The sequence below is a fragment of the Rhamphochromis sp. 'chilingali' genome, assembly GCF_963969265.1.
Source record: "Rhamphochromis sp. 'chilingali' genome assembly, chromosome: 2".
Taxonomy (NCBI): domain Eukaryota; kingdom Metazoa; phylum Chordata; class Actinopteri; order Cichliformes; family Cichlidae; genus Rhamphochromis; species Rhamphochromis sp. 'chilingali'.
In genome coordinates, this window is record NC_137930.1 from 2,260,884 (window position 1) to 2,279,292 (window position 18,409).

General features: G+C 48.6%; 1 protein-coding gene and 1 pseudogene across 2 annotated transcripts in view; one reads left to right on the forward strand and one right to left on the reverse strand.

The window, feature by feature from the left end:
* The window catches only part of ankrd27 (ankyrin repeat domain 27 (VPS9 domain)), a 30,470-nt gene extending 23,120 nt beyond the window's left edge, over positions 1-7,350 (forward strand). The window contains exons 20-28 of the mRNA XM_080869663.1: positions 1,423-1,467; positions 1,554-1,670; positions 1,741-1,935; positions 2,926-3,045; positions 3,115-3,288; positions 3,897-3,990; positions 4,111-4,189; positions 4,839-4,902; positions 4,998-7,350. Of these exons, the coding sequence (XP_080725789.1) occupies positions 1,423-1,467; positions 1,554-1,670; positions 1,741-1,935; positions 2,926-3,045; positions 3,115-3,288; positions 3,897-3,990; positions 4,111-4,189; positions 4,839-4,902; positions 4,998-5,528 (1,419 nt within the window). The 3' untranslated portion in view covers positions 5,529-7,350. The remainder of the gene's footprint in view (positions 1-1,422; positions 1,468-1,553; positions 1,671-1,740; positions 1,936-2,925; positions 3,046-3,114; positions 3,289-3,896; positions 3,991-4,110; positions 4,190-4,838; positions 4,903-4,997) is intronic.
* A 162-nt stretch (positions 7,351-7,512) lies between these two features.
* Positions 7,513-15,142, reverse strand: LOC308388778 (mixed lineage kinase domain-like protein; annotated as a pseudogene). The gene is made up of 11 exons (XR_013974759.1): positions 15,065-15,142; positions 13,324-13,756; positions 13,076-13,153; positions 12,758-12,935; positions 12,492-12,592; positions 10,129-10,264; positions 9,186-9,270; positions 8,964-9,106; positions 8,659-8,708; positions 8,422-8,562; positions 7,513-8,338 (listed from the first exon to the last, which is right to left on the reverse strand). The product of XR_013974759.1 is annotated as a mixed lineage kinase domain-like protein (transcript).
* Positions 15,143-18,409: the final 3,267 nt, after the last annotated feature.

Genomic DNA, 18,409 nt, shown 5'->3' on the forward strand with positions numbered 1-18,409 from the left:
ATGAGACCCACCACCGTTGTGTCGTCCGCAAACTTGATGAAGAGGTTGGAGCTGTATGATGGAGTGCAGTCATGGGTCAGCAGAGTGAAGAGGAGGGGGCTCAGCACACATCCCTGCGGGGCCCCCGTGTTTAAAATGATGGTGCTGGATGTGTTACTGCCGACCCGTACTGTTTGAGGTCTTCCGGTGAGGAAATCCAACAGCCAGTTGCACAGTGAGGTGTTGAGCCCCAGCTGGACCAGTTTTTGAGTGAGCTGTTGGGGGATTATAGTGTTGAATGCTGAACTGAAGTCTATGAACAGCATTCGAACATATGAGTCTTTTTTGTCCAGGTGTGTGAGTGCTGAGTGGAGTGCAGTGGAGATGGCATCATCGGTTGAGCGGTTGGGCCGATACGCAAACTGGAAGGGATCCAGGGAGGGGGGCAGGACCGTCTTGATGTGTTTCATGACTAGTCGTTCGAAGCACTTCATCAGGATGGGAGTAAGTGCAACAGGACGGTAGTCATTAAAGCAGGAGGGAGATGACTTTTTTGGAACCGGAATGATTGTGGTGGCTTTAAAACATGTGGGGACGACAGCCTGGATGAGTGATATGTTGAAGATGTCTGTGAAGACATCAGTGAGTTCCACTGCACAGTCTCTCAGTACACGACCAGGAATGTTGTCAGGACCCGGAGCTTTACGTGCATTGATCCTGCTGAGGGATCTCCTCACGCTGTCCGGGGACAGAGTCATCACCTGGTCACCAGGAGGGGGTGGGGTCTTCTGTGCAGTGGTGCTGTTTTGGACTTCAAAGCGAGCAAAGAAAGTGTTCAGCTCGTTCAGCAGGGGGATAGTGCTATCACAGGTCTGTGGTGGGGGCTTGTAATCTGTGATGGTCTGAATGCCCCGCCACAGGCTCCGTGAGTCTCTGCTGTCTTTGAAGTGATGCGATATTTTCCTGGAGTACTGTCTCTTAGCCTCTCTGATGCCATGGGAAAGGTTGGCCCTAGCTGTCCTCAGGCTTGCCTCATCTCCATCTCTGAAGGCAACATTCCGAGCTTTCAGCAGCCTGTAGACCTCTCCTGTCATCCATGGTTTTTGATTGGCCCGGACAGTTATGGTTTTCGTGACTGTTACATCCTCAATACACTTGTTGATGTAGGCAGTAACAGTCTCTGCGTACTCCTGGAGGTCAGTGGTGTTGTTATAGGTGGCAGCCTGCTTAAACATGTTCCAGTCTGTGGTGTTGAAGCAGTCCTGTAGAGCCTCTGAAGACCCCTCTGGCCACACTTGTATCCGCTTACGAACCGGTTTGGTCACTTAATAATCAATCGGTCAAACGTTATTTCTGAGAAAGCGTTCATGGAGGTCTGTGCAGCTCCGAGTACCAAAGAAGAAGAAAACGTTGGTGTCTGACGCCTCTGTGTTTGACTGACAGGTGGAGAAGCTGCTGCGAGCCGTGGCAGACGCTGACGTGGAGATGGTGAGTCTTCTGCATTTGTGCTGAACGCTCAGGGTCGCGTTCCCTCGATGGGAAACGTGACGACGTCTGCTCATCCTGTTTCTCAGGTGCGTTACCTGTTGGAGTGGATGGATGAGGAAGAGGAGGATCAGGGAGAAGTACGGTCGGAGGCTCCGCTTTGCCACCCTCTGTGTCAGTGCCCAAACTGCGCCCCCACTCAGAAGGTACGCCGGCGGCCCGTGCACCAGCGTGGATGCGACGCCATTTCCATTAAACTCTCTGATCTTCCCGCAGCTATCGGTGCAGCAGGCGGGAACTCTCGGCGTAAACAGCTGCAACGTCGACGGTTTCACGCCTCTCCACGTCGCCGCCCTCCACGGACACTTGCCGCTGGCCACCCTGCTGATCCGCCACGGGGCCAACGTGAACGCCCGCACCAACCAGAGCGCCACGCCACTTCACCTGGCTTGCCAGAACAGCCACATCCCGGTAAGCGATAAGGGAGAAGTGAATGTGTGAGCTTTCCGTGCACAGGATGTAAACATGGAAAACTTGGCCACATTGTCAGGAAGACGTGTCGGAAGTTTTGGCTGATGTTAGTTAGGTTTAAAAGAGTTACTCAAATTTTGATGAACACGTCACATAAGGAGCAGAAAGTCAGGCTCTACAGCAGCAGATTTCCAGGTTACGCTGCTGTTTGGTAAAAACATGCTTAGATTAGCCTGATGTGCACAAGTATTATCAAAATAATCTCACTAGATTCTTCTTGGCTGCAGATCTTCACTGTTTTCCAGAAACAAACTGGTGCCCATCCTGTAACTATTTTATAGCCAATATTAAAGGAAGACAGGCAACATCATCTCTGAGGCAGTGACGTCAGAGACTTCAGGACACCAACAGCTGGCAGATGTTGCCTCAGATTCAGTAAACTGCAGGACACGTGTCCACCAGCAGAGCTTTAGTTCACAGCATCCTCATTGTTGGATGTTCTGGATATCACCCAGAGGAAATAGAAGTTATGCAATGGGCACAAAGACGGACTCAAACGTGAACAATCAGAAAGCCGGACTGCAGAGCACAAAGCTGACTTAAAGTTCATTTGTTGCACGAGTCCGCTCGCTCCTTCGCTCGTGTCGCTGAGCAGAGAAACGGCTCAGAAAGAGGAGTCCAACCCCAAGCGTCAGTTTCAGGTGCCGCTCAGAGGTTTTCTCCTCACTGAGGGGAAATGTGAGCTGTTTATTCTGCACGGTCACTTTCTCTAATTTCACCTTGCAGCCTGTTTCTGCAGGGGTTGTACTTTCTTAGACGCCCGTGTAGAGCTGAGCGGTGGAAACACAGTCTGTCTGTGACTCTGACTGGGACCCGGCTAATTGCTGGTGACCACTACAGTGGTGTGTGTGTGTGTCTGTTGGTAAAAAGTGATTTTATTGTCATCGTTGTGAAGGATGATGTCATTCTGAGTGTCATGGTGATGTTTAGGTGGTGAGGTTTCTGCTGGAGTGCAACGCCAAGCTGAATAAAAAGGATCACTATGGCAACACGCCGCTGATCCACGCCTGCCTGCGTGGAAATCTGGACACAGCCACCATCCTGTTACAGGTGAACACACGCACGCACGCGCGCGCGCACACACACACACATTAACTCTGAAAGTGTGTGTGTTCACAGAGTAATGCGTTGGTGAACGTGGCGAACCTTCAGGGGAACACGGCGCTCCATGAGGCAGTGCGGGGCGGGCATCTGGCGCTGGTGGAGCTGTTGCTGAGGGGCGGAACCTCTCCTGGCATCAGGAACAAGAGGCAGAGGACGCCGCTGGACTGCGCCTACGAGCTGGGCGGAAAGGTCGTGGAGTGCCTCACGCTGAATCTGAGGACCCACAGGGTCCTGATGTCAGCGTCATGGCGTCGCTCCGTCTCAGTGACCAGGCCGACTCCACGGTGCTGACATCAGGGCTCTTTGCAGGTCCCGCCTTTGTAGTCCAGCAGAATGAATTTGAAGCCGATGCTGATGTCTGATACATGATTTTAAAATCATAAAATGTGATGAGCATGAAACTGCACAGCACCTTCCAGTATGTTCAGCTAGCTGTAGCTCCCAAAAAGCTTCAGAGTTCATAGAAAGCATGAAAGTAAACCCGCTCAACTCCAAATGTATGTCTTTGGACTGTGCTAGGGTAGCTTTGTATGATTCACAGCTCAAAATAATCCAAATGTGTGTAACTGTAGCTCAGCGCCAACACAGAGAGCTTAAACGGCTCGCTGACCTTGCAGTGGCCGGTGCACAATTGTATTTATTAAGAATGGGACCATGATCTGCTGAATATGAGAAGTATAAACTTCGTCTTCTTTTACTTTGGAGTCGTTCCTGGGGGGTTCTCCTGGAGCTGTTAGCTCTTCATCGCTGCACCGTCGTGCAGGTCTGAAGACTTATCTTCCTGTTATCTCGTGCAGAACACTGAAATCCTGCGAGCTCTGCAGAAAGCATCTGGACTCTCCCCTGATGATGAACCGATCAAACTCCTCTCCGTCCCCAAAGGAGCTCTGGGTAACTAACACCAGCAATAAATCCTACAAAGCAGGCTTTACTTAAATTTCATTCATTAGAATGGGGACTGTGATCCACAGCCGTGTAATCAGGATCGTTTCTGTGCTTTTGCTCTTTCAGCTCATTCCTTCGTGCAGCGTCTGAGGCTGCAGGATAACTCCAACAGCAGGAAGCAGAAGCTGGCTCAGTCCATCAGCAGGTAGGCCGCAAACAAGCCACGAATCCACACCAGTCACAAGAAACCATCCCACTCATCAAGGGAAAGCAAACCACACGTGCAGTGACTGCTCTGCGCAATCGCAGTAACATTTCTGAATCTTTTCATATTCGTGATGCAAAATTCTTAGAAAGTATTTGAGTGTTTGTTTTTTCCTCGTGAATATTCTCAGAGGATATTCAGTCTTATTTCTCAGGAATATTCTGAGATTAGAACAGAAGAACAAACTGAGGAGGCTGAGCTGAAGATGCTCAGGTCTTCGTTGGGAGGGAGGAGGATGGATCAGAGTCGGAGAGGCTGAGATGGTTTGAGCGTGTGCAGAGGAGGGAGGGTGGAGATGGAGCTCAGAGGAGGTTCATGGATGTAGAGGGCTGGATGACAGGGTGAGATGGAGGCAGATGATGCGCTGTGGCGCCCCCTAGAGGAAGCAGCTGCAGGATTAGATTAAGAGAAAGTTGATTCCTCCTAAATGTGATTTATTCCGCTTTATTTCTGAGTGTATTTCACAGACATTTGCAGCTTTTAGTCTGAGAGAATATCAGAGTTTATTTCTCATGAATGTATGACTTTAACCTTCCACCATCGACCCTCAGCCCCATTTTTCTTTCCTTTTTCCCACCTGCACCTTCAGGATGCAGCAGATGAGGAAGGGTTCTTCAGGTTCTCCACCCAGGTGTTCTCCAAACCTCAGCCAGGTACACGCGTCTTGTTCTCTTATGTATTTTGGTATTTATCGGTGTTTCCGGTCTGGAGCAGGACTGACTTTAGTTCTGCTGCCGTTTCGTTGCAGGTGAATCCGGACAGGTGGAGGCTGAGGCGAGGAGAGACGGTGGCGGTCAGCAGCCCCACAGGAAGCCTCAAAGAGCGGCGCCTGGCTCGCTCTCACACCCTCGACACCGGAGTGCACACGCCGGAGCGAACGCACGCACTGACCGTGGCTGACCCGACAGACGTCGCGTGCGCTCCTGAACTACCCGACGGCGCCGAATCGCTCTCCACCGACGCCTCCAGCTGCAGCACGGGCAGCGAGACCTCGCCGTCCACACCGTCAACTACATCATCGCAGGTCGACAGCTCGGCCGACGTCCCGCTCGCAAACATCCTGTCTGCTCAGTCTGACCCCGAAAGCCAGACCGACCGAGATTTACACGCAGACTCTTCTGACGGCCGCCCTCGGCCTGGCGAGGAAGCTGAAGGCTTACCGTCAGAGCACAGGGATGAAGACTCCACCCCTTATCCCCTTAACCTGCCCTCCCCGACCCAGAGCGAAAGAGTCGAAGAGAGCAACGCCAATCAGCAGCCAGAACCCAGCGCACAGTGATGCAGGGAGCGCGAAGCGCAGACGGCACGAGTAGCAAGAAGACCGCCGAAAGAAAAGCACACGAGACTCCGGATCCTCACGAACCAAACGTCCTCTCACTGCAGCGCGTCGGGTTGTATTTGTCCCGCTCGGAGGTTTCCGCCTCCTCAGGCAAACTGAAAGGGCGTCGGGCACCATCCATGTTTTGCGTCAGTGGGGACGTCAGAGACGGCCCTGACTCAGACACCTGGATCAGGTTTAACCCGCGCAGGCTCGGCGCCGCTCGCGCTCCCTTCTCACTCGTTAACATAAACTAGAAGCTGCATTTTTTCCACTGACAGGTTTCCGAACTTTGTTTTTCAGATGTTTGAAAACTGCTCGGCGCTTTTGTGCGGAGGCGAGCGAGATCCAAACCATCCTCGCACGGGGAACTCTTTACATTGAGCTTCAACACGAACGTCTCAGCTGAGTTTAAAGCGCTTTCCACTTCCAGCCTTCACGGAGAAAAAGGGATGCAAGCTGATTTCATTTCTTGCTGTTTGAACGTCCTCGCTGTAGTTTGTGCTGCTGCTCTGTGCCGCTGACTTTTTTACTTTGGTTTAATCAGGATGATCTTATTTTATTTAGGAGGGTGGAGCTCCGTGTGTCTCCCTGTCCGCTGCTGAACCTCGCTGCGAGCTTTTATCCAGCAGATTTTAATCCAACACCACCGCCGGCTATTTTCCAAATCAAGCTGTTTGAAGGATTTCCGTCTTTTTACCGGCGCTGATGATTTTTGAGCACCAACATTAACACCGCTGACCCCTCGAGTGGAGAGTGAGCCACGTTTATAGTTTGATAGAAAAACTGTATGGAGTGAATTCGTATGACATCCATCTGAATACTGTAACGCTTAACCGATGGGCGTGGCTTCTTTTGCAGAGAAGGATGGGCTTCAGTCACAGTCACTGAACTGGACCTGTGGACTGTTTGTGCTCCTCACAAACTCTCATGTAACACTTGAACCTCATGGCTGAGGCCATAAACTCATCAGGAAGTGTTACTGACTCACGGTTTCCTGTACAGGAAGTCTTTTTGCGTCGCCCCCTGCTGGTCGTTAGAACGAATGCACCTTAACGCGCTTCAGCGTTGACTTTCCTACGGCCATGTTTTTTATGCTATGACGTCCGTGGTGATAATTTAGCATTTCAGCCTCTCGACCAAATCCGTGCACAAAGAAAACGTGACAGCGGCCACAAACGTGGAGTGCGAGCGTTTCTAAACGGTCTTTGGTCCGAAGTCAGAGCTCCATCAGCTCAGGTGGTTTATTAACCTTCAGTAAGGACGTCGAGAACCGAATCAAACTGTCTGAGCTTCCTCTTGATGCCTCATGAAATCATGACATCATCGAACACAAACTGTGAGTCCAAACCCCAAAAACCCGACTCAGACTGTTCAGCCTGATGAATGACTGAAAACTGCAACAAATCAGTCTGATTTTTGTCCCTCTGTCAGGTTAATTTCTAAGTTTCGGTCTCTGTGCTTCATGAAACGGTTGTAGCTACCTGATGAAACGAGCGCGTCTTCAGAGGAAAAAGACAAACTGTGGTATTCCATCACAGCCGACTGTCCTGCTGTTTAATGTTTCATATTTGTGGTTTTGACGGTTTTACTCGAGAGTCGATTTGATGGTTACGAGCAGAGTGCTGCAAACGTGTCTCCCATCAGTGTCACTATTTCCTGTCTCCCTCACACAGGAACCACCTTTATGTTTGAACTTCGTCTGAGCGGATGTCAAAGCCGAGTCTTAATGATGATGTGAATGTGCCTTATTTAATTTAAACCCAAATAAACAAGAATAAACCTGCGATTCAGACAAATGACATTTGGTGTTGTTTTTGTTTCTCAGTGTCGTTGAAGCCGGTCTCTGCTGCTTTTCTGTCATGTTCTCATTAAAATTAGCCGATAATCAAACCAGACGGGACTTCCTGGTCTGAGGGCCAGCCCCGGGGTCCAGTGTAATTATTTTGAATCATTCAGAGCTGCTCGAGCAGGTTTGGATGGTTGGCCTCAAATGTTTAAGGTGGAAATGAGCAGAATCGATTTAATCTGCAGAAAAAGAGTTGGAGATGACTAATGTGAGACTGAGGAATTGTTTGGTTGATGAATTTTAAAAAGCAGAGATGTTTTAAATGAAAGGTGGCAGCTGCACCAGTGTTTTTCATTTAGCAAATGGAACCAAGTTCAGCTTTTGGCACTTTGCACCAAATCATTTTCCTGCAAGTTGTTTCAACAGGTGTCGTTACAGCGATGAAGGGAACGGCTTTGAGCGGGGAGGTCGTTCTTTGGTTTCACGTGAAATCTGAGCTGCAGTGTTCAGGACAGCCGTGAGAAGAGCTGGCGACGTAAGTCTGACTTGACACCGCCACAGGAGGTTGGAGCGACTTGTTTCATACGCTGTGACGCAGATGTTTGAAGGATCTTTGAGGTGTTTGTGAGGTTCTGCCAGAAAAAGGTGGTTTGAGTGTTTTAACACAAAGAACAAAATGTTTCCAAGACTGCAAAGCGTCCAGACTTCCACTCATTTATCTTTGAAACAGTTGAAATTCAGAGACGTGCAGAACAAACAAAGCTAAATCTTCCAGCTGTTTGGGTTGATCACACACAGCACAGAGCGAAGGATGAGCCTTCGAGGCAGCACTCTTTCATTCAACTCCCTGAATTTGGTATTGATTAATGTTTGTTTAACAAAAGTTAAAATCAACACGTTGTGTTTCCTCTTCAGGATGATTCTAATCAGTCTTGTTGTTCCTCCAGTTGTGTCACCACACTGCGCAGTTTATCCAGCAGCACTGCACAGGAGAAAATATCAAGACTGTAATAATGAACAGAAACAGTAATCACATGTACTCAGTCACAGAGTAACTGAACTCACCTCCAGCTGATGGCCTCTGGAAGCAGTCGTAGGCCCGGCACTCGTTGATCAGCTGTCCCAGTTCTGCAGGACAGTCATCAGGAAGCGGCTCTTGATACTTCTCTTCATACACCTTCTGATAAATTTTTTCATCTGAAAAACCTACGAGACATTTGAAGACACGTCAGGAGGAGAAGTCGATGGAGAGGACTCCAAATCTTAGTTTAAATCTGCAGTGAGTGTAGTTTAGACACAAACCTTCAAAAGGATTCTTACAGGTTACAATTTCCCACAGGATGATTCCAAAACTGAAACAAGTTCAAAAGGAAATTTGATCATTTGACAAACCACAGCAGGTCTGAAATCAGTAAAGTGTTCTGAGGTCAGCCAGGAGCTGTTTTCACACAAACCCCCAACCAGAGGAGTCTCGCTCCGATGGCACATGTAAGTCACTTCTACATCAGCTTCACTTTCAGACCCACAAGCTAAGTCCATCTTTTAGAAAGTTTATGAATGAGGGCCTTTGAGCACACCTCTGTGGACCCACAGCCGTGGGGTCTCACCTGTACATCTCCCACTCTTTGCAGTAGCTGAAGCTGGCGTCGTGGAACTTCTCGGGACAGTGGTAGCACAGCGACCTCACGGCTCTGTCCTCCGTCTGCCTTTTCAGAGACGTCTCTGTTTTCGACAGCCTGAAACCTCCCAGCTGGAAACGACAACCAAACCGTCACATGAAGCAAATATGTTCAGCTGCAAGGAATCCCAGCATGCATTGCCTTCAGTACCTTGACGGTGTAGTCTTTAGTCACCAGGAACTTGCTGCTGTTGATGGACCCGTGAACCCTCCATTTTTCCTCTGTGTTGTGCAGTCTAAGATACGACAGGTAAAGTCATCATCACCAACATGACTCTATGAACGACACGGTCACTGTGAAGCTGCCCAACTCTAAAGAAGATGCAATGATTTGCAGACCTCAAACTTTACTCACAGAACTCAGAAAACATATCGAAGGTTTCAGCTGAGAAACTTTACAATGCAAAGAAAAAGTATTGGCTCCTTTTGAACTTGAGGGCAGGAACAGATCTCCTAAAAGTCGGGCCGTGTTTCCCGCTGTGTAGAGTTCCTCTTCTTTTAACAACAGCCTGTAACTTTGTGTGAACTGAGGCTGCCGTACTTCTGGGAGAGGAACACTCCCGGGTCTCCTTCGTTCTGTTTGGTTTCACGATGCTCCAGATGTTCTCAGCTGGTAGGCCGCGTCGCCACCTGCACTCTTCTACTGAGAAGCCGTGCTGTTGGAACGGATGCAGTCTGTGGTTCAGCATCATCCTGCAGAAACATAAAGGCCTTCCCTGGACGGAGCATATGTTGCTCTAAAGCCTGTATATACCTTTCAGCATTGATGGAGCCTCTCCAGATGTGCCAGCTGCCAGTTTCGTTGATACGATCCCCAACCCATCAGAGACTTTGAACGAAGCACTGATAACGAGCGGGATGGTCCCTCGCCTCTTCATTAACCCGATTAGGTGCAAAATGTTCCTCCATCTTTTCCTCGTAGCACCACTTACTGTTCCAGCCTCCAACTTTTTCTGTGTGCTGTTGTAGATAAAATAACTCTGACCCTGATGAGATCTGCAGATCGTTGCCTTCTGTCTTCATTTACATTTTACACAGGGTCCCAACTTGTTTGGAGTTTAGGTTAGAATCTGTAATAAAGCAGACACACTGACCGATAGAGTCCTCGTACTGCATCCAAACACATGTGAGCTTTCCTGATCCAGGTCAGAGTGAGGTCAGAGTCCAGAACCTGGCGAAGACTTCCTTTCTCACAGTACTCCATGATGATGAAGAACTGAGGCTTGGGTCCTACAGGCAGGCACAAGGACAAGTTATTACAGGTTTGTCACTGAGTGTATTTATCTGTGATGTTTTCACGTATTTATATGTGGGGATAGCGTGTAACAGACACTCTGGTCCACCGTGAGGATCCCCCCCTGACGTGGACACGCATGCTTCAGTTGATACTGATAGCAACACCGCAGGAGAAATGCCAGCACAGGCATCCAGTATCCGTAGTTTCAGGTGCTGCACATCTCGTATCTTCACACCATAGACAATTGCCTTCAGATGACCCTAAAGATAAAAGTCTAAGGGGGTGAGATCGGGAGACCTTGGGGGCCATTCAACTGGCCCACGACGACCAATCCACTTTCCAGGAAACTGTTCATCTAGGAATGCTCGGACCTGGCACCCATAATGTGGTGGTGCACTATCTTGCTGGAAGAACTCAGGGAATGTGCCAGCTTCAGTGCATGAAGAGGGAAACACATCATCATGTAGCAATTTCAAATATCCAGTGGCCTTGAGGTTTCCAATAAGTTGGATGTGTCACATGGCTACAGGGGGATCACACTCCTCAGCCTCCCTGGGAAAGTCTATGCCAGGGTGCTGGAAAGGAGAGTTTGTCCGTTAGTCGAACCTCGGATACAGGAGGAACAATGCGATTTTCGTCCTGGTCGCGGAACACTGGACCAGCTCTTTATCCTCTCGAGGATACTTGAGGGTGCATGGGAGTTTGCCCAACCAGTCTACATGTGTTTTATGGATTTGGAGAAGGCATTCGACCGTGTCCCTCGGGGTGTCCTGTGGGAGGTGTTGCGGGAGTATGGGGTGTCTGGCCCATTGCTACGGGCCATTCGTTCCCTATACAACCTTTGCAAGAGCTTGGCGCAGCCAAGTGGCGGAGGGCTTTCGCTTTGGTGGCCTCAGAATCTCATCTCTGATTTTTGCAGGTGATGTGGTTCTGTTGGCTTCATCGGGTGAGGGCCTCCAGCTCGCACTGGAACGGTTCGCAGTCGAGTGTGAAGCAGCGGGAATGAGGATCAGCACCTCCAAATCTGAGGCCATGGTTCTCAGCCGGAAAAGGGTGGAGTGCCCACTCCGGATTGGGGATGAGTTCCTGCCCCAAGTGGAGGAGTTCGAGTATCTCGGGGTCTTGTTCGCGAGTGATGGGAGAAGGGAGCCGGAGATCGACAGACTGATTGGTGCAGTGATGCAGACGCTGCACCGGTCCGTCGTGGTGAAGAGGGAGCTGAGTGTAAAAGTGAAGCTCTCAATTTACCGGTCGATCTACGTCCCTACCCTCACCTATGGCCACGAGCTGTGGGTAGTGACCAAAAGAACGAGATCGCGGATACAAGCTGCAGAAATGAGCTTCCTCCGAAGGGTGGCTGGCCTCTCCCTTAGAGATAGGGTGAGAAGTTCGGCCATCCGGGAGGGGCTCAGAGTAGAGCAGCTGCTGCTCCACATCGAAAGGAGCCAGCTGAGGTGGTTCGGGCATCTGACAAGGATGTCCCCTGGGCGCCTCCTGGGTGAGGTGTTCCAGGCATGTCCCACCGGGAGGAGGCCCCGGGGCAGACCCAGGACACGCTGGAGAGATTATATCTCTCGGCTGGCCTGGGAACGCCTTGGTATTCCCCCGGATAAGATGGAGGAGGTGGCTGGGGAGAGGGAGGTCTGGGCCTCTTTGCTTAGGCTGCTGCCCCCGCGACCCGGCCTCGGATAAAGCGGATGAAGATGGATGGATGGATGGGTGTCACATGGCCCTCTTCCTATTGAAAAAACAAAAGTTGTATCCAAGATGGCCGACTTCTAAATGGCCACCATGGTCACCACCCATCTTGAGGAGTTTGCCCCCTCACATATACTAATGTGCCACAAACAGGACTTTAATATCACCAACCATTCCCATGTTATTACGGTGTATCCATTTAAATGGCCCACCCTGTGGTTCAAGCCAAGAAATCACTGGTGACCAAGCAAGCTATGAAGTCCGTTCCTTCTGTGCCAGGTACGACTAAGCTGATGAAATGTGTTAGTATTGTCTGTCCGTTCCTGTTTTCACTTTAGGGTTAGCCCCTGCTGTGGATTTCTGTTTTCATCTGTCCTTCTTTCTTTTTTTGAACCCTTCTTATCTACGTGTAAAGTCTTGGCTGACGCTCTCGTTTTCATGCACTGCAGTTAATTTTTCAGGTTTGGCTCAAATACAAGTGCTCGTTCCAAAAAATATGCACCTCTGTGTTCACGCGCTCACCGTTCTCATCCTGGATGCAGATTCCAAACATTCGCAGGATGTTGGGCGACTCAAACTGCTTCATGGTGTCGACTTCCTTGTTGAAAATAGACTTCACGTCTCTGGATGTGGAGAAAATGTTTGATGGCAGTGAATGCAGCAGGACACAGAGAGCACTGGGAGCCCGAGCTGGAACAGCATATAAGTGAATGTGTGTGTTATTTTCTAATGGGAAGGACTATTTTCCTGTGTTTCTTCCCAGTATGGGGCTGAACTGTGGCACTGACCATGCACTGGTGTTCATGGGGTCGAGGTATCTCTTGATGGCCACTGGGAATCCCTGATATTCTCCTTTGTAGAGCTCGCAGCTCGCTGTTGTCTTGAAGGGCTTTTTGGGATGTTGATACGTCAGTTCATCTGGTTTAATCTGTCGCACAGCCACGCTGCTGAAACTGGGCTTATTCACTGTGAACAAAGAAGATAAAGACTCCAATGATAAATCCCACTTTCTCAACATAAGATGTGTGTTTTGTCAGTAAGTCACCATTCACAGACTTGTTTATGACACAACTCTGCGCAGGGCCGCTCAGCGATGTCGTACTCACACATCTGCACCACTTTGTCCAGCTGTCTCAGTATGGTGTTGGTTTTCTCCTGCTGCTCTTTCATGTAGTCCATCAGCACTGAAGAACAGAGAGAAACACAAACTCTGAGTCTGGTCCAAACGCTCTAACAGGATTTATTCTAAGTGTGGAAACACTGAGAGGAACAGAATCCGCTTTGGTGAACCAGGATCAAAACACTAAAGAGCTCTGCTTGAACGTCTCTAAAGACAAATTCAGTTTCTCCTCACATTTGGTCATCTCCGTGTCGTCCTCCTTCCCGTCCATTTCGTCTTCTGTCTCTCTCTGTCTAAACACCTCGTACAGCATCTTGCTCTGTTCTGATTGCAGAGCTAGACACAGGGCCTGGTAAGCATCGTTGAGCCGCTCGCTCACCGTATCAAACTCTTCTCCGTGGCTGCCCGATTTCAGGATGCGCTCCACCAAGTTGGCTGCCGTGTATTTTTCAATTAGCCTCTGTGTTGACTCCAGAGTTAGGATCAGCTCCTCGACGGCTTTCTTTACCTCTGGAGAGAACTCTGTGATGGACTTCACCACATCCTCGAGGGCTTTGACTCGGACCAAAATCCGCTGGCAGCGCTTTTTGTTGGCCTTCACGTTTTCAGCCAGGGTGTAAATCCCTGAGAAGGTGGACCAGATGGGCTCTAAAGTGTCCATGATGAGCTGAAGAGACAGAGAGGACAGTTTATAACAGGAAATGCAACACATCGCTCCCTCACCTAGGAAGTGATCGCTTGAATGTTTGGTGAAGTTAAATTGTAAAAAGCAACGGCAGAATTCAGGGTAATGTTCATCAAGGAAAGAGAGTTTTTTTGTCCTGTTTCTCCCCCAACCGGTCGCAGCAGATGGCCCCGCCCCTCCCTCAGCCTGGTTCTGCTGGAGGTTTCTTCCTGTTAAAAGAGTTTTTCCTTCCTGCTGTTGCTAAATGGTCAAACAGCTGTGCAGATGTAAGAAAACCCTCATCATTGAGACTAAAGATGAAAAATCTGTCTTCTGTTTAACTCTGTGTATGCATAGAAAATAAAAACCTTTTTAAACCTTTTTTTGTTCAGCACTAACAGCTTTTAATCAGTCAGTGTTTAACTGGTGATTCTCCACATTTAGTTTTAACTCTTGATGAACACTCGTGGCTCTCTTCTCATTCCCTGCGACACGGCTTCAGCTTCAGAGCCAGAGTTTCTCAACAGGAAGACAGTCTGCAAGCTAAACTACGAAACAGGATGTGAATGAAACACAATTACCAACACGCACAATACAAGGAAACACAAAGGGAGGAGGACATCAGCCTCAAAAAGACCCACCGAGAAATGATTTTTCTAATCAAAGTCCAAGTAGCTCAAAACCAGGGACCATGACAAGGTTCACATGATGTAGAAAGCAGTAGTTTATACCTCCATGCTCTGTTTATCGGTTCTTTCTTTATGTTTGCCCGGCCTCCCCGCGCACTGACAACGCTCCATCGGTTTTATTTTGGTAAGTGTTCAGTTTTACTTTCCCCGGTCTTGTTCCCTGATGTTCCCTTTCTCCCTAGTTTGCTTGTTTGTGTTAATAGCACGTTTCTCTGTAGCTACCCTGTTACCAGCGTTATCCCAGCCTTTGTTATGTGTCTGCCTCAGCTTCAGTGATTACCTCGCCTAGAATAAAAAGCCATTTTCAGTTGATGCCTGCTCGCCCATCAGTCTGCATTTGGGGTCCTCATCCACCATCTAACCTGACACCTTTCCTCTCAAAGGAAAAGTCTGAAATTAAAGTCTCAGCATCATAACCGCTCATGGGTGTATCCTCTGCAGCTACCTCTCAAACACAAAACCTCAGAAAACCTCCACAGGTGATCCACACACAAAAAAATCACCAAGCTCAGGAAATCAGGAAACTTTTTAGGTGAATTTTCAAACGAGTGTCTTAACTGAGTCATCAAATGAAAAAGACCAGCTGTGAGCAAAGAGGAGAAGCAGGAGAAAGACGGTTTACCTGTCAGGTAAAGTCTGCTCTTCTTCACACGGCAGTCTGCTGTTGGAGCAGACTATTCAGCCTGCTGCTCTGCCTCTTTGCTTTCTGTTCCTGTCTGTCAGTTAAAGGCCACGCCCCCAACAGTCAGTTTTATCCAGGAAGCAGAAACTGTGCATAGCTGCACACACACTTCCTCAGTTTTCCATCATGGAAGTGTGTGCATGACACAGGAGGGACATTTTTGACTCGTTTATCAGACCTTCAGTGTGGCTGAATCCAAACAGCTCTGCCAAAACAGAAACCAGACAAAAGCTTCTTCCCCATCTGTCAGTGTGAACGAGTAGATTCACTCTCACTGAAACATTTCTGAACCAAATCTGAATCTGCAACGATGCAGGGGTGCTCTACACTTCCACGTGCATTCATACATACACGTGTAGAGTATCTATGTGTAGTATTTTGCAAGGAAACAGTATTTTACTTCTAAAAAAACTCCACTGCAAGTATAGACTGTATATAAAAGAAGTGAGGCAGATGCAGAAAGGCCTTAACCCTCAAAATGTCCTCCTGATTTCCATACACCTGTGGTCCTCAGGGGACAAAAATGTCCCCATCTGGTTTGATTGATACTTAATTAATATGAAGTGGATTTCCCCCCACTTTTAATTAAAACTTAATTCAAACATTTTTAAACATTTTTTTTATTCCATTTCAAATTTAAATCTGATAAAAACCTCATAAAAATGAATTTTTTCTTTGTTTTCGGGTAAACAATAAATGAAATCATCAGTTATCATGAGGATCGTTTCACAACCAGAGTTGGCTGCTTTAACAGATGGTCACAGACGGCTTTATGTCAAAGTTAATTTAGAAAGCTGTTTTTAAACTACTTCAAGTTTTTTACTGGCAGCACATAATCACACCTGTGGTCCTCAGGGCTCAAAAATGACCCCGTTTGCTTTGAAGCAACAAGTATAAAATATCATCCATCTCTGTGTTTCAAGGTTTTATTCAACTTTATTCCAACTCATTGCCTGACAGTTTTCTATATTTTGGCATGGTAGGAGGGCATGAGTCTGAGTGAAGGCAAACTTTCATGAGGACAAAGGCGTGTCCATATTTGACCCAAGTGCAGGAGGAAGCTCAGGTTTATTCCTCTGCACTGGTCCCATCATGGACAGCATTCTTTCTGCAGTTGCAGGCCAAGGGTCATATACAGTAAACAAGCTGTTACAGGTGATTGTTTTCTTTTGGAAACCTGCAATGTTAGGGACAACTCGTGTCCTGACTGCAGGACAGACGGTTTGCCATCGCACACGAGCATGTTCCATGTACAGCTGGACCTGCATCACATGCTGCCCATGTTTTTGTCTCAAAGTTCCCTGGTTTACTTGGATGTTCTGTTGGAGGGGACAGAGTCCTCTGAAGGGGACTTGGTGCTCATACAGTCACATCAGTACCAGGATCTTACATCACAGCAGGAGGAACACCCACTTGTGTTTCAAGTCAAGTCAACACCAACACACATCATACACCTCAAATGGGAGCACGTTTGTGTCATGAACGACGATCATCTATTGTGTCTTTATCAAGAAATTATGTCCTTTTTGTGCTTCTATGATTAATCTTGTGTCAGCATGAAAACTTCTCTACCAGACTCAGGATGTCATAAACTGGCTGTAGCGACTCTACTGGATGCACGGCAGTAAGAATCAACACACCCACATATGCCTACAGCTGCATTCGGTCCATTTTTCTTCCTCTCTTGTTGTCCCTCCTTGTTCGTCATCGAGTTGGCTGTAGAGCAGGTCATCTGCTAATTGGATGGTTGTTGGTTCAATCTCTGTGTGCTCTAGTCTGGAGTTCTTACCAAGGTGTCCTTGGGCAAGTTACTGAACCACCAACTTGGTCTCTGATGCATCCATTGGCATGTGAACGTTAAAAAGCAGAATACAAGCAGAATACACTGTGTATAATGCTTTCAGTACTCGAGTAGAAAAGCCACTGAAGGAGTATGGGACCTGGCACATGTGCTTGGACTGTGCTAGATCATCTTTCATGAGGCACATGAGAGAGTCAGGCATCGTCTGTCACTGGGAAGGTTAGAAGACCAGATCAGTGTTTCTGTCACGGGGGTGGAACGGACTCAGGCGCAGACTGAGGTAGCACAGTTCAACGACACTTTTTTAATCACACTGGTGCGCTATATACACGTGAAGGGAGGGGGGAAACACGAGGGTCCCGGGGATCAATAGGCTGGGGAGACACACTTCTTCGCACTCGCTCTGCTCCTCATCCAAACAGTCTCCACGCAAGCAGCTCAGCTCACTCTCCTACTCACGGGGTCCAGGAGTCACAAAAGGGCTGATCCAGGTAAACGAGAGTTACTCAATATTCCAGCGACGAATAGCTCAGAGCCCCAGCCTTAAGAGCCAGAGAACTGCAATTCGCTCGAGATCAGCTGCAGGTGCGTGGGCCAAGGGCAGGAGCCCAATCAGAGCTCCGCCCAGGCAGACAGGTAGGAGAGAGAGAGCGAGAGAAAAACAACAAACACTTGTGGCCACACTGGGCTGGCCGGGGACCATGACAGTTTTCCTCACATTACTGCAAATATTCCTCTGTCTCAGCTGATTCCTCTTTCTTGCTTGATTCTTTGTCTTCATCATAATTGAAATGGATGATGTGTAGTCCTCTGACACATCTTCTATTTCAGTTTCACATTCTGAAAATTCAAGAAACTTCAAGAAGCCCAATCATGTTCTTTGATTTCTCCAGTGCCTTCAACACTATTCTTCCCTCGGTTCTAAAGGACAAGCTGGAGAACTCTGGAGTGGACCATCACCTCACTACCTGGATCCTGGACTACCTCACCGACCGACCACAGTATGTGAGGACTCAGGGCTGTGTGTCGGACAGGGTCGTCTGCAGTACGGGGGCCCCACAGGGAACGGTTCTGGCTCCGTTCCTCTTCACCATCTACACTGCAGACTTCTCCCACAATTCCACCCAGTGCTTCCTGCAGAAGTTCTCTGATGACTCTGCAATAGTCGGCCTCATCACTGATGGGGACGACAAGGAGTACAGAGGTCTGACCCAAGACTTTGTGGACTGGTGCCAGCTGAACTACCTCCAGATCAACGCCAGTAAAACCAAGGAACTGGTGGTAGACTTCCGCAGGCACAAGCATTCTCCACTGCAACCACTGAACATCCAGGGTATGGACATTGAGGCTGTGGACAGCTACAGGTACCTTGGTGTTCATCTGAACAAAAGACTGGACTGGACTCATAACTCAGACGCCCTCTACAGGAAAGGGCAGAGCAGGCTGTACCTGCTGCGGAGACTCAGGTCGTTTGGAGTGGAGGG